The sequence below is a fragment of the Abramis brama genome (genome assembly GCF_963993115.1).
Source record: "Abramis brama genome assembly, chromosome: 4".
In the NCBI taxonomy this organism is placed as follows: Eukaryota; Metazoa; Chordata; class Actinopteri; order Cypriniformes; family Leuciscidae; genus Abramis; species Abramis brama.
In genome coordinates, this window is record NC_139966.1 from 37,380,462 (window position 1) to 37,396,757 (window position 16,296).

The 16,296-nt window shown below is 36.8% G+C and overlaps 1 protein-coding gene across 1 annotated transcript; it reads left to right on the plus strand.

Moving 5' to 3' along the window:
• Positions 1–7,631: 7,631 nt before the first annotated feature.
• Positions 7,632–11,113, plus strand: iapp (islet amyloid polypeptide). Its single transcript, XM_084111621.1, has 4 exons — positions 7,632–7,698; positions 7,835–7,939; positions 9,711–9,845; positions 10,585–11,113. The coding sequence occupies exons 2-4, from the start codon at positions 7,860–7,862 to the stop codon at positions 10,757–10,759; spliced, it is 390 nt and encodes a 129-aa protein (XP_083967747.1). The 5' UTR covers positions 7,632–7,698; positions 7,835–7,859; the 3' UTR covers positions 10,760–11,113.
• Positions 11,114–16,296: the final 5,183 nt, after the last annotated feature.

Here is a 16,296-nt window from a genome sequence, read left to right on the forward strand (position 1 = left end):
TATACTCTCTCTCTAACTCAGAAAAAGTTATGCTTGCCTTGCGCTGGAAACCTCCACACTCTCTTGCGTGGACTCACTGGATGCACTCTTTCTTGGACATTGCGAACATGGAGCTCTCAGTGGCAAGACTACATGGAGCTTCTAAGAGGACTATTTCAGCATGGTTACATGCCATTTCCAAAATTAAGGAGCATCTTTAAGATCCTTATCTCATGTTCTAAATTTTTTATTTATTGTATTTGGATTTTGATCTGCACTTTTTCTTAGACTATGTATACTCTGAATGTATCCTTGGGAGAGGGGGGTGGGGGGACATGGTCGCCTTGGGAATGTGGGAGGGGGAAAAGAAAAGAGAAGTGTTCAGAATGATGTGCTTTTCGCTTCTGTACAATAATATTCTGTAACTCAATAAAAATTTGATCACAAAAAAAGGAGTACCATGAAGAGCGGCTGTGAGTAGGACCCTTACCAAAAAAAAAAAAAATTGTGTTTTGGCAAACCTCTCTGGTGAACTATTCAACATAGCGGGATATAGTAATGGGAAAAAATGTCAGATGGAAGGAAAAATTATATTTCAATGCTTTTGCGTTCGCAATTATTGTTAGTCCGAGAAACATTTCACCCTTTTTGCTAGTAGCAGTCAGGGTCGTAGGCAGGGTTTTATAATCACAGAGGTCCCAAATTTGAGCTAGTTTAGGGGATTCAAGGTCATGCTCCCCAGAGAAAATTTAGATTTCTCTGATCTATATGCATTTCAAGATGTTTGAAGGACAAAAAATGGATAAGAAATAGCTTTAAAACCATGTCAGTGGGCAGTAGATTATTTGTCAATACCTGCTCTCTCCTCATCTCCATCACTCTTTTTCTCTCTCAGTCTCATTATTAATGAGATTAATTGACTGATTAATTAACATTCTATCCTAAAACAGCTATCAAATATAAAATGTTTGGTTTAGCTACTTACATTTTATCTCACACTTTATGGCCGTTAACTGAAGCCGTTTCAGTTCCACTCCCGTACTCCTTGTTACCTTCAGGATGTTACCTTCTTCTGTTGCGACCCGCAACATTTATGTTTTGTTCCGCTCCCGCCCGCAACACCCTGCAGGTAAAAGTATACATCGTTTATTTTTTTTCAGTCCTTGCGTATGTGTTTCAGTACGTGTCTCAACAACCTACACATCCCAGCAACACGCTCCCATTAAATAATTTATAATTAAAGCATCTACATTCACAAACCTAATTTTAACAGAAGCAAGCATAAGCCACTTGCACTGCATGTGTGATTGGCATGGCACAAAGCATTCAAAGATCATTAAAAAGCTGTCACTCATTTTAGTTAATCCATTGTCTCACAAAGTTCGATTATATTCAATGAAGCTGACATTGCATTTTTTATAATGTCTACGCTTTGTTTGTTTTTATGAGAAGCGTGCAGAACTTGGCACTACAGAAAAACTCAGATGTTTTGAGCGGTGAGTGGATTCCAACTTAAACATGTCTGATTAGCCATTGCATTCAATAATTCAACAGATGTTTGGAATTGGCTCAACGCTGCAAAAACGTGTTGTAAATAGAGTATATGAAGCTTTCCAGAGCACACTGGATTGCATGCCAAATCTATTTCACCAATATGCTATTATTATGGAGAAAACTGATCCTAGAACAGCAGTTATGGGCAGCGTTTCCCTCTAAAAGCAATCAGAAGGAGCAGCACACTCCGCCTATGTTTGCACCTGTAAATCATTGTTATTATATTTTAGTTGTTCTTGTTGCTTTTGTGCAATAGATGAACAACAATTTATTTGTTTTTAGATATTTCGGGAGCCCCACAAATCATTTTATTCTCCCGCAACCTGCGCACACGAGTGTCTCACTGCCCGCACATGCACACGCCTATTACGTTTTTGCATCTAGGTCATGTCCCCTCAGGGAAGAGACCGTGGCACCACTACAACATGCTTCATCTCTTCTTCGAAGCCCTGAAGAGACTACTCTGCTTACCCTGTCACCTCTGGTGTTTTGGGGAGCGGTATTCTCCGGCTGAGTTACTGCCAAATCTCCTCTCAGCGTATAGCTACCAGAGTGTGGTGCTCACCTTCTCTTCAAAAGCATGCTTCACCTCTATGCATCAATCACACCACACTAGGAGTGTGGTTTCTTCTTAGTGCTAGCTTCTGAGGTGTTATGTGCCATGGCAGGCCAGTACTTTCAGCGCACATTCATAGATTTTATAGTTTGGACAACTGATTTAATAAAGAAAGTTACTTCAGAGATCCTTCCAGAGGCTAACAGGCTTGTGCATACTTGTACCACACACCATTATTGGCCGAGTATCGTCCAGTCTTAAAGTTAACAGGCATTCTCCAAGGATACTCAGTGTACAAATATATACATTTTTGTAACGGTAGGCCATTCAGATTTACTGTTATTAGCTTTTGAAATTTGCTTAGCTGCTAGCGGGCATATTTTTTGAAGAACCCAAGTCATATTATCGGACATGTTAGGATGTCCACCAAAGAAGACCCATACAAAATGTCAACTTCATGGATCATACGGTTACGGACTTATACTGTTTTTTGTAGCCCTGTAGGTGGAATTATAAGAAACTTGGTGTGAATCCTCAGAATGTCCTTTTGTCTATGTGTGTCAAGTTAATCTTGGACATTGTGTTTCACAGCTATAGGTTAATGCATACAAATGGATGTTGGCTTAACTTAAATTAACTAATCGAATTTCTTTTGATACATTTTTGCCAGCACTGTCCCTAGCTGCTGTGTGCCTATTTTGGTGAAGATCAGACCAATGGCCTTGGAGGAGTTAGAAAAAGTAGGTTTTTAAGAATTACCATCCAACAATGAGATCATGTTGATTCTCCGTAAGCCATAGGTCTCAAACTCAGTTCCCGGAGGACCACTGTCCTTCAGAGTTTAGCTCCAACCCTAATTAAACATACCTGATCCAGCTAGTCAAGATCTTCAGGATTTCCAGGCACGCGAGTTGGAGCTGGTTGGAGCTAAACTCTGCTGGACAGTGGCCCTCCGGGAACTGAGTTTGGACCAAGTGAAGACAGGTAAGTACTACTAGTATGTGCATGATGATTAGTGAATTCTGATCACAGCCACATACCCAATTATAAAAGTGTGTGCACACTTATGTTGTCAGGGGTTGGCTGTGTATATAATTCAAGAAAGATGCATGATGCAGGATGAACGAATAATAGGCATTAACTTTTAATAAACACAAAGCATACAAAAACTAACAACTTCAACTAAAGACAAATAACTGAGGAAGACAGAAGGCTAAAATACACAATGAAGGTAATCAACAGAACAGGAACAGGTGATGAATAGTTAGAAACTATGACAACAGATGAATGACTAGAACTCAGAAAATGACAAAGACAGTGAAAACTAAGATTAAAACTGAACAAGAGAGAAAAATAAACATGACTGTGACATATGGAGTTAGGTTACATATAAGTTATGACATATATTTGTCATAACGTATACGTTGTAAGTTATTTTTATTTATTTTTCTCTAAAATGTGTCACTCTGGTTTTCAGTGGCATTGCATACTGTAGGTTGTAATATCTACACTGAACATACAAAATGATGATCAATAGTTTTACTGGTGGAGCACAATGGGTGTCATTGCCATCTGCCAAGCACCATCACTCAGATTGAGAGGCGGTTTGAGATCCCAAGCTCCACTGTTGGTACTGTATCATCGGTGGCAGTTTTGAAATGGGTGAGTTGAGATGTGTCGAGCTGCATTGAAAATGAGGGCAGAGGTTCACCAATTAGATGAATACTTATAGCAGTGAGTCACACCACTGTGTTGCAATGTGACTGAATTACTGTTCCTTCTTGTGCATTCTGTTCTTGGTGCAGAGACTGATAATTTATTTTATGCCATAAATCATAACCAAACATTATAGGTTAAATAAGGACAGTTCAATTTGCTTGCAGGTAATATTGGTCATTATTGTGGTAGCTACTTCAGCGCTAATTTTCACAGACCCAAGATCATTGGAGCAGGGATCCTGCTGATGGGTAATGTCTAGGTTATTAATTTAACCCCTGTTCCCTGAAGGAGGGAGCGGAGACGTTATGTCAGAATGACTGATGAATTGGAAGCAACTGGCAGTGGACGTGTCCGGAGAGGCAAACAGGTCTACCTGTGTGGCTCAGAGGCGTCTTCGAATCAGCTGGACCACCTGGAGGTGGAGTCTCCATTCTCCCGTGAAGGTAAGCTGTCGTGCAGACGCGTCGGCTGCACAATTGAGCTTGCCCGGAATGTAAATGGCATGAAGCGATCTCAGATGCTTCTGACTCCAGAGGAGGAGATGGCGGGCAAGTTGTGAAATGCGACAGGAGCATAGACCACCCTGATGGTTGATGTACGCAACGGTTGTTGTGTTGGGCGTCCGGACCAGCACATGCTTGTCCTGTAGCAATGGTCTGATCCAGCGCAGGGTGATCATTACTGCTAGCAACTCGAGGCAATTGATATGCCACTGCAGTCGAGGTCCTGTCCGAACTCAAGAATGCATTTCTGCATCAGCTTCTTGACCGCCTTTCTTGGGTACAATAAAGTAAGGGCTGTAAAACCCTGACTTTATATCGGCTGGAGGGACCGGCTCTATCACCAGTAGGACTGCGATATCTGTACGTAGAACAGGAGCATCCTTGTATGCTTTGTATGCCAGTAAACCGGATGCCGCTGGACCTGGGGGGACATGGGGCGATCTGATTCGCAATGCCAAATCTGATCGTCCGAGTGAGCCAGCAAGATGGGCTGGGAAGCACTAGCCAGGCTCCCAGACACCGTGCAAGTGGAACCAGTGGGAATACAGATGTACCCGCAATGGGGCAGCGAAGTGGAGCACAGGGTGGGGACCAACTGTGCGGTGCAACACTTACCTGTCTCCATGGTTCCCATGAGGGAATGGCAGGAGACGCATGAGAAGGCGTTGTGTCCTCGAACCGCAGACTCCTGTCTACTGCCGATAGAAGAGGGGGATGAGAGTGGCAAAGCTCAGCAGAGATTGAGCAAACTGCTCTTTTGTTGAAAATTTGCATACTACTGACCGTGAGGCCAGCGACGGAACAGAATTTTGACAAAACAAAAGATTCTTCGCCCGGGCCTTCTCCGGGGGAAGAGCAGCTTCCTCCATCTCCAGGTTGCCCCTCCTGGTCTCCCTTTCACCGACCGCGAAAGCTTAAATGAGCTGCACACTTCTTTGTATACCCGTGTCAGTGTGTCACTGGGAATGGTTTGCGATGCAAATCTCAATGTCCATTGGCTTGTTGTGTTACCACTCGAAGGTGATTGGGCTCTCAAGCGAGATCCCAACACGTCAGTCGTTCTGATGTAACATACATGACTGACTGACAGGGAACTGTTAATGGATTTACCTTATTTAATTACATGACAGTGAGTTTAAAAATCAATTTTAAACATATCAGAATAGTTATATCAGTTGTACTATGACTGAACAGCCTCACAAAAAAGTCAGAAATTAAAAACATCATATCATAAAAGAGGTGTTTTTGAGTATGTGATAACGTGAATTGCATTTTAATGTAATTTAGAGTAAAGTAATACATAAGACAAAAACAAGCTTCACATCATACTCATATTTAGTATATACTGAGGATTAATAAAAATCCTCGTTTTTTTTCTTTCTGACAGGTACAAGTACAATACAGCTGCCGCCCACACTAATGATGCTGATCATTTCACAGTGAGATCCACATGCTCATCTGACACCCAGAATACTGTTCAACAGCTTGTGTCCGGTAATGCATAGTTATATATGGAAAAGCATATGATATATTTTACAAAATTCAGAAAAATAAAATACAAAGCACACTTTGTTTTATAGCATGTCATAAAGGGGATCTTGCAGGTAGTTAGAATAACACTGGCAAGCCTATTAGTGCATTAGGGCAAAGTGCATCCAAGACCAACTTTCTCATAGATGACAGCTGCTGTGATTACTCAGGCGTAGTTACATTAGAGTTTTTTTTTTTTTTTTCATTTAAGCTTATTTCTGGCTGTCTAAATATGTGCTTATATTTGAATATTTATACTTTATATGTAGGAGTGACGTCTATTCCGCCTGTGGCTCTGGGTATGTTCCTGAGTGGTCGGATAATGAACTTTGAATTAGATTTCTTTTCTTTTTTTTTTCTTTCTTTTTTTTTTCTTCTTTTTTTTAACAGTTGAACTGCAACACTTATTATGAACAGGGCCATTGCTAGAGGGGAGAAAGTTGCTGATGAATCTCGGAGCCCTGGATACCCTAACTACAGCTCTGATTATGTCAACAAAAAATATATATAATTATATTATTTTTATTAGCCAGGTGCCTGGAAATCTATTATCCATCTACTTGGCCTTCATCTATACCATTTATATGACATTTACAGATTGAAAACCAAAATACCCTGTATGTGTGTGCGCATACGTGCGTGTGTGTGTGTGTGTGCGCGCGCGTGTGTGATACAGTGTGTACAAGTACTTCACATATGTATTAATCTGTAATCTGCAGTTTTTTCAGTCTGATGCAATGGGTGGTTTGAAACACATGGTGGCGGTATATTTCAAAGAACGACTGCTGACCATCATGTTTATTTAGACAACTGTGGGTGATATTGTTAGGCCAGCATGCAACATGTTTGGCACAGTTCTTGTACTGCACCTACAGTATACTCTATATTAACCGTGTAGTAAGATCATAAACACTGGCAAAATCAAGTCTTAATTTATGGTTGGATCAATGTAAGTACAAGTCTACAAAACAAATGGTGTTTGTTATGATAAATTGCAACTCAAAACATTTAGAAATTATAATTTGTAGTGTTGGCTAACTACTTGAGTACTGAATGTTCTAAAAGACACTACAGAAGTAACAAGAACACCCTATAGCAACCACATAGCAATGTGTTAAAAACATTCAGAACACCAACAGCATAGCAACGCCCTGGTAACCACAGACAAACATGGTAGTAGTGAGTTTTGCTATCCCTAAATAATTCAACTTTATCCAGTCTGTTAGATGTCATGCCATATCTGCTGTGGATGTTTGTGGGTTTTGGCTGAAACTTCTTTTTGTTCTCTGACTTAAAATAAAGAGTGAGTCATTTCTATACTTGAATCCCTGGGAAAGGGAAAATATTGAGCTACAAGTTTTGAACAAAGTCTGGCACTTTTAAAGCATATTGAATGAACAAGAACAAAAAGGAAAACAAGGCCTGACCCAACATCTAAAATATTTAGAAGTTTTTTCCAGGTATAGAATTGATTTTTCTCCAGAAACAATCATTAACATGAGCAAAAAGTACTTGTTTTTCCATTGCAGGAAGGACTTTTTTACTCAAAGTCATTCGATACATTTTGACGTGAAGGCTGTCGATGATGATGTCCACGTCGAACGTCATGACAAGCGTCAACGCCGCTTTTGACCCTTTCTGTGAGTTTGAATTCTTCAAGCTAACCCCCCTCTCCATATACCCCTGATCTCTGCTGTAAATTGAGAGCTATATTTGGAGGAGTGTGATGATGTCACAAGTGGTTGAGGGTAGGAGCCTATAACAGAGCGAATGGAGTGGTGTGAGTGTTTGTGTGAAAAACAGAGACATCGCCAGCACCTTCTGGAGCTGCTGTCCACTGGTTTGAAACCGCTGGAAGTGAGTACTGTTACTCTTTCAGTGAAATATCTGGAAACTTTTTGTAGTATCATTAGGCTCAATAACTCTTCTACTCATCTGAAATGCAATTTTACTCATGCTTATGCTCTTTTTTTCCCCATGTCTTTTGCCCAAGAACATTGAAAGTATTGCAGTCTGCCATGCATCATCTGAAACTGTCCTCCCAGATCCTGATCTTCCTCGTGATGCTGCATTGTGTCGCCACAGTCCCTCACAACAGGTATGTCTTCTAACTCATTGTACAAAGTCAAAATGTTAGGTGTTGGGATGTATTTTTGATCTGATTTTTTATCTATTTTTTAGGATGCCCCTAACCAACCCTTAAAAATGTGTAACCAAATGTAATTAGGCTGATTTAGAATAATATAATATAATATTGTAATATAATAGATAATATATTTCACTTAAAATAAGTTCATTCAAATTATATCATAGGCTGACACGTTTTATCTGGCAAACGTTTTAAAACGTAGTCTATTGAATGCTTTACTTTTTAGAATAAAGAAATTACTGAATATTTAATATATCCTATTTATGTAATATATTTGTCTAATGAGTACAATGATAACAATAAAAAAAACAACGGTAACCTAAAAATGATAACATCTAACTAAACTGGTTTTAAGTCAAATTAATATTTAGGGGTTAAATCGGGTAGAAGTTGCTCTATAGGAGAAAAATGGCAGGTTATGTATTTTTACAATTTCTGTGTATATGAAGATATTAATAATCATCCACAACATTATTTGTTCTGTAATGATAACATTACTACCATGCAGTCAAACGTTTGGATTTAGGTTTTTCATGATTTTAAGAAGCTTCTGATCTTGTGCTTTAAGAGCATGAATGTACAGTACATGGTGTGCATATGTGCAGACAGGCAGAATGTGATTTTACCAAATGCAACACATTCCTGGATCAACATCTTTGTTTATCCTGTAACAACATTTCAATCAGATGTGAGTGACCAGTTTACAGTTCACTGTGATTTTGCCTTTTGGAAGACATGTTCATGAATCATCATAGTTTGCAGACATAACCTGCAAGAAAGTAGTATAATATCAGCTATTAGTTATCATTTATTAAAATGAATTGATCTCTTATCGCTATTGGCCAGAATTTCAATGGTGCACCCTTCAATTAATTTAAATTCATTTTTAAATACATTCATTTGAGCGGATACTAAAAGAAAAGCAAGGTGTGCAGAAATGGTGGCAACTTTGAAGAAGCCAATCTATATTTAATTTTTTTTTTTTTTTTTTTACATGGCAACTAAATAATTCCCATACTTCTGTTTGTGTAATTTTATAGCTTTGATGACACTAATATTATAAAATGTGGGAATCAGTGATAAGAAAGATTAAGTGTCCAACTATTTACTGGTAAGTACAAGTAAAAATGTACAGCTGTATTTCTAGTTGATTTGACCATTACATTTGACTTTTGTTGGTGTCTAAATGTAGTCAATTGATATAGATTTTTTTAATGTGAAAGTTAAATTAAATTAATTTAATTTAATAATGTTGGCTAATGTTACACTCCTAAAAATTAAGGTTCTTTATTAGTATTGATGATTCCATGAAGAACATTTAACATCCCTGAAACCTGGATGTTACACAAAAGGTTCATTATAGTGGAAAAAGGTTTTTTAGATTTTAAAACTATTCTTCACACTAAGAAAAATGGTTCTTTTAAGAACAGTTCACTGAAAGATTCTTCTATAGCAAGTGTGATGGCATCACATCAAACAGATTTTAGGTTACCTGACCAAAGATTTTCAATTTGAGAGAGCACATTATTTGTTCTATCTTTGAGATGTAACACCTGTGTTGCAAGTGTGTAGAAGTGTGTGAGAGTGATATGACCAGGGGACCCAAATGATCCACTTGCAACACATCTCCACTTCAGAAGATTGTAATGGTTAGGGAGAGTGGCACTCTATAAGCAGTTCTTATTGAGATGGTGCTTTGTGGCACTCTTCTTGTCGACAGGTACTCCCTTTCGTCCAATGAGCAGCCGGATGACTTGCAAGAGGCCGATGGATGGCTGGTTACAGATCTATCTGACAATCCCTTTGTGAGTTTTACAAGGCCACGGCCCCCAAGGGGTCTCAGAGCAGTGAACAGGTACTTGTGCAAAATTAATTGTGTCAATTATGATTCATTGTTTAAGATGTTGCCATTTTTGTAGGTAGTACCATCAATGTACTATTTCGTAATTGAATTGAATTTTTTTTTTTTTATTGGGACTATTTTCATTGATTCATGTTATTTAGTCATTATTACCCATTATGCCGCAGTCACATTTATGCTGTTACTCAACAAATTTTCGTTGTCGAAATTCAGTCATTTCAATAGGAATCCAAGCAATCAGGCGAAAATCAGGCGAAAAGGTCTTGCAACCTACACTAACAAAAAGCTGCTTGGAATGAGAGTGACTTCTGTATGAGCTGTGATTCGTATTTCATTCATCACTACACTATAGATAAACGACAATGGACCTTATTTGCCTGCGAAATCTGTCAGCATGAAACGGAAGTTGCGATAGTTTTTTATTACCTATTGTGAAGTATATCCAAGTGAAACGGCTTCTTGAACAAGAAAAAATGTTGGGCTGGATTTGATTTTGTCCATCGGGAATTGATTGAATCTTTGGAGTTTGTAGTTATCTCATGTGAGTGACTGGTTGCCCCACCATCACGCCAGTAAATGTCGTCAGAGAAATCATTAATAATATTCCATAAAAACAAGAATTGTCAATTTTGATTTCATGGTGACTAATTGTGAAAAAATTTGTAAGGGAATTAATTGTAATTTATTTAGGCATACGACTAACAACTGAATACCCTTCTATCCTACCCTACAGTCATCACATGGAAAAGAGGAGGTGTAATACAGCTACCTGCGTTACTCAGAGATTAGCAGATTTTCTCATCCGATCCAGCAACACCATCGGCACCGTCTATGCGCCAACCAACGTTGGATCCAACACTTATGGAAAGAGAGACCTGCAGCAGTCACCTATTTACCTGCCCCTATAGTTCAAATGGCAACACAATCGGGGGCTCGTCCGGGATTTGAACCTGGGAATCCCAAAGCGAGAATCATTCCCCTATAGTAAAATAAATGTAATATGTATGATAATGATGAAAATGATTCTGTTTGTATATTATAGCATTTTTTTTTTTTTTTTTCAGTGTACACAAAAGCCAGTGCCTTTTGGTGTAAAATGTTTGCAGCATTTTTAGTTTCTGGAAAACCTTGCATGACATTAAGGTTTTCAGACAACATATAGTGTTTTGCAACATGGTATCATGATGGCCAATGAATAAAATGTATTATAAAAAGTGCATGAATAGCAAAGGAGAATTGACATATGATTTATTTTCTAATAAAAGCCAAAAATGATAACACACTTTTCTGCTCTATGTCATTATAATTGACTAAGGTCAATAAACCCATAGTCTACATGTTTTTCTGTTTTATTTTTGCTAGCCAAATTACAAAGCAATACAGCAAGAAAGACCTATCTTTTAAATCTGTCATTTTAAACCAGTCATTCATTTTTGTTAAAGATTTAAATTATAAATAACCCCTAACAGACACTGATAAAGTACCATGTATTGCAAATGTGGTTAAATATACCACAACCATTAGCCATTAGAACTTTGTTTACACCATCTGATTGGATGTGCAGCTTCACTATATCTCTGTTTTGATGAGCACACAGATAAGCTAATGCACACCAACATCAAGTGGTTGTACACATTGATTACTGTAGGCTATTATAGCCATAAAATACATTCAATTTGTGCACCAATCTAGGTCATAATAGACCTCTGACCCTGCAGATTCTTGCTTATAACACATGTGCTGATGGTAAAACGGAGGAGGTACAAAAACAGTAACAGAAAACAGTTTGGCTCTTGTACCTTGACAAAAATGTATCTTAATTTTAGCTTAAATTTCGCTCAAAGCTAAAGATGAAGATCTAAAACAAGACTTTAACCGAGCATATTGTTTCCGTTCATATTGTCTTTATCTAGAAATCGGTCATTGGCGAAAGTTTTTGAAAAATGCGTATTATAGATCACCATTGCTAAATTTTCATTGTGTCTTAAAATATGAAGAGGAGGTAATTTCATCTTAATAATCCATACAATGCATATAATTGGGCCAATGGTTTATGTTCTAATGCTGTGGAATATGTGGAAAGGTCCTATGCAAAATGAACGTATTATCTTTTTAAAAATATAACTTTGATTTGATTCCTAAAAACAAATTTGAGAATATAGTTTGCATAATGGCAAACTATATTCAGCTAATTGAGAAAAATGCTGTTTTGAGTGTACATGTCAGAGATATTTAAATTTCAAAGTGCTTATTAAACACACACTAAATAAAATAAAATAAAATAAAATAAAATAAATGCACCATTGGCACAAAAAAGTTAGAGTGAAAATGTCTTCTCTTTTGACACCTGTTTCAATATCGCAGCCAACTCTAAAACAAAACATTTGTCATTATCAGCGACTATCATTTTGTCCACATGTTTGAACTGGCAATCACATCAAAATATCCTGTTCATTTTTCCTCTTCTCTTTGATGGCGAATGTCCACCAGTGTGAGCAGTCGCACACATTCTGTGGCTGCTCTGATAAAAAGATGTTATAGAGACAGAAATAGATGAAATACATAAATGTGGAAGGGTCAGCCGCAATACACATGAATCAATCAAGCACAAAAATACATCAGTGGCATTTCAGATAATGACTGATGCATCATCAGCAACAGAGATGGACAGGTAAAGCCTAATGAAAGTTTCAGCAATACATTTTCACACAGTCCACAAGATGGGCATCTGTAATGATGAAATAAATGTCATGAACATAATTTATGTTTAAAATACTAAAAATATTGGAAAAAATACTACCATGTTTTTGTGGTCATGATATATATATATATATATATATATATATATATATATATATATATATATATATATAGCTAGTTTGTCAAATATGTTTTAACACCTCCAAAGACACATTAGAGAATTAGTGTAAATGTGCAGTAACACTTAATTTTAAGGTGACTAGTTACACGTTACTACACGTACTAGTATAGTAATAACAGTACATTATGCATAATTACAACCCTCAACCAAATCCTAATCCTACCCTAACCCTATAGTAAGTAGATGTAGTTAATTATTATTACTCAGTACTTAAATACATAATTACACTGTAACAATGGCACCTTAAAATAAAGTGTAACCCCAAACCCTATAAACCTAACCATAAATCTATAGTACATGTAGTTAATTAATATTAATCAGTACTTATGAAAGTACAATGTAACTATATCACCTTAAAAAGGGCTATACACTTTATTTTAAGGTGTCATTGCTACAGTGTAATTATATATTTAAGTGCTGAGTAATATTAATCAACTAAATGCACTTACCATAGGGTTAGGGTATAGGATTAGGGATTAGTTGAGGGTTAGTTGTAATTATGCATAATTTACTGTTATTACTATGGTAAGTATGTGTAACATATGTAACAAGGACACTGTAAAATAAAGTGTTACCAAATAAAGTGTAATCAAATGCATTTAAAATAATATCACAATGTTAACAATCGGTTTTGAGGTGAAATATGACCTGAATGTGTTTTTATGGTCAACACTGAAGCACTTCATATAATTTCCTCTTAAAATGAACATCCTAATTATCCTGACGTTGTACGAAATATGTTTTTGTTCCAGTGTGACATCATTTCTATTCTGATCTAAGCGTATCAAACAGCGTATCAAACAGGATGATTCCTGTATTAATAAAACAGGAAATAATAGGATTGGCTGCGGTCACGGATAATTTGGCGGTTGATATATCTGTCATAATGACGTAGGTGTCCACAAAGAGGTTAAAGGCTACAGCCGCTGTTCAGTGCAGTTAATATGGCTGAGATACAGGGCCATCAGATCCATTACGTACACAGACTAGACAGAGGAGATGAGAGCTTGAGTTCCAGTGTGACTCATGTAATCTGGATAATTAACTTGTACTTTTTAATTAGGCCAATGGAAAGTTAGTTAATAGTGTGTCATTTTGTCCAGTGCAACTGATGTTTCATATCTCATCCCTGCTTTCTTTTTGGAGGTTTTATTTGCAGAACTTGGAAAAGTTTATTTTATTTAAGCATCAACTTTGTCTCGTATGTTTCTCATTAGCAAAATATTTTTATAATATTAAACAAATCGGTAACACTTTATTTTACAGTGTCCTTGTTACATATGTTATACGTACTTACCATAGTATTAACTGTTAATTAGTCATAATTACATGCAACTAACCCTCAACCAAACCCTAATCCTACCCTAACCCTATAGTAAGTAGGCTACATGTAGTTGCTGAGACCCAGAAAAAAAAAGGGGTTTTGAATTTAGTTTTTTTCCATGTCATCACATTGTTTAGAGCACAAGAAACAAATGGTAAAAAAACATTTTTGAAAAATAATATTTTATTCATACATTATGCTATGTCCTCTGTAGTGGCACCAGGACTAAGTTGTTATGACATGAAATTATATGTATAGGCAAAAACAATGGGATTTTTTTTTCAATCACCAATAAATTATGGGGTTTCAGGATATTTTTTTAACCAAAATTTGTATAAAGAGGATTCTCAACTATGTTATGAAAGAAATAATGGAATTAATTGATACACCATTTTACTTTATGCAATATGTGGGTAAAATGGCCATAAATTAATATTCCCAGTCAATGCAATGTATCTCACTGTATCTAATTTGCACATTAATGTGTTCTTGGAGCAACATTTAATGAAAAAAGAAGTGTAATAATTGGAGTAATAATTGGCAACATTTTAATAATAATATCTAATATTTCATAGGAATATTGATGTATAATTTATTTCCATATTCACTTCTTGTGTCTCCCAAAATGCCTGATTTAAGTCCTGATGTCCTTTACAGTGGACCTGTATGAAATCAATGCCCTGTTCTGTAACAGAAAGTCATTTTTTTTTTATTTGAAACCCCATAACATTTTCCTGAGATGTTGGTTTATGAAATACAATTTGAAAAGTAGTCCGATTTAAATTATAATTACAATATATTATCATATTTCCTACATTTGATCACTAAATTAATGTCAGACATTTTTAAAGACCGAGGAGAAGTTTTTCATGGTGAAACCTCCAAACATTTGGTGTCTCTGAAAAGTCCTGAATGTGCTCTTTACAGGACACCCAGGTTGTGACATGTGACATGTATGATGTCAGAGAAATTCACTAAAATATAATGTCCACTACAGTAGACAAAAGTCTATTCCTGGGTCCCAGGAGGATATTACTGAGTACTTAAATATAAAATTACACTGTAACAATGACACCTTAAAATAAAGTGTAACCAACAAATCTCATCCCTGTTGACCAGCACTACTGATCACCATCATATCTTGTGTTCTGGACGCTGGTATCTTTACCAGGATTTCTAACTAATTTAATCAGCATTTTAAATATAATAATTAAGACGAATATAATAAACTTTAAGTAAGGGATAATGTAGATCCAGTCGGTTGTTATCGCAGAATAAACCCCGACAGGGTGATCAGGACCCTGACGCGAAGCGGAGGTACATTATTACACACGGCTACTTGCCACATAAGTAAATAATTAGATATGAAATATGATCCAAGTAGAAATATTTTAACAGCCCTTTAAACGCAAAGCTTCCGCGAAGAAAGCAGTTGCTAAGAGCAGCTTACTTGTACAGCTTAACTTACTTTCAGCTGGTACTTGTGCTTTTCTTAGTGCTGTCAAACCGATTACTCGTGATTGATCTCATCTATCATGAAAGTATGTTATGTTATGAAAGTATATGTTACACTTTCTTGAGAGATGAGATTGCAGTAAGCTCAGTTACAATGGAATATTAGCCTAAAGAATAAACAGCGCGCCACACATGCAGTTCATTAGGTTAAAATTACATGGGCATATTCGGAGAAGAGAACATTACCATGTGAACTCTCCTGTCCAGTGAACTTACGTTATCCTCATGTCCAGGGGCAGCGGTTTCTGTGTGGATCAAATAAGGGGGTTGATGTGCCACATTTGGGGCAATGTTTTAACATGTCTAAGGGGCATATCAACATTATCAACATATCAACATTTAAGGGGCATGGCAGGGCAGGCAGTCATTCAGATAACACTTCTGTGTCCATGTATGTTATTCTGATATTTTTTCTCTTGTTTTGACACATTTGACACTCTTGGTTTATTTTCAGTCTGTGACTCATGAAAGCAACACTCTTCAGACATAAAAATCAGAGGACATTACATGTATTATACCGGTCACGGCTATGTAATTACCTGCAGCACTCACAGCAGTGCTGATATAACAACACTTGCTTGTGTGATATTGCTGTATTAACATATGACAATTCATAATAAATTCTTTAATTCAGAATTCTGATTAATAAATTATTTTATAGGCTATGAACATTTTTTTACAATAGTCATACAATTATCCAACCAACCCCAAAACCAGTCCCAAAC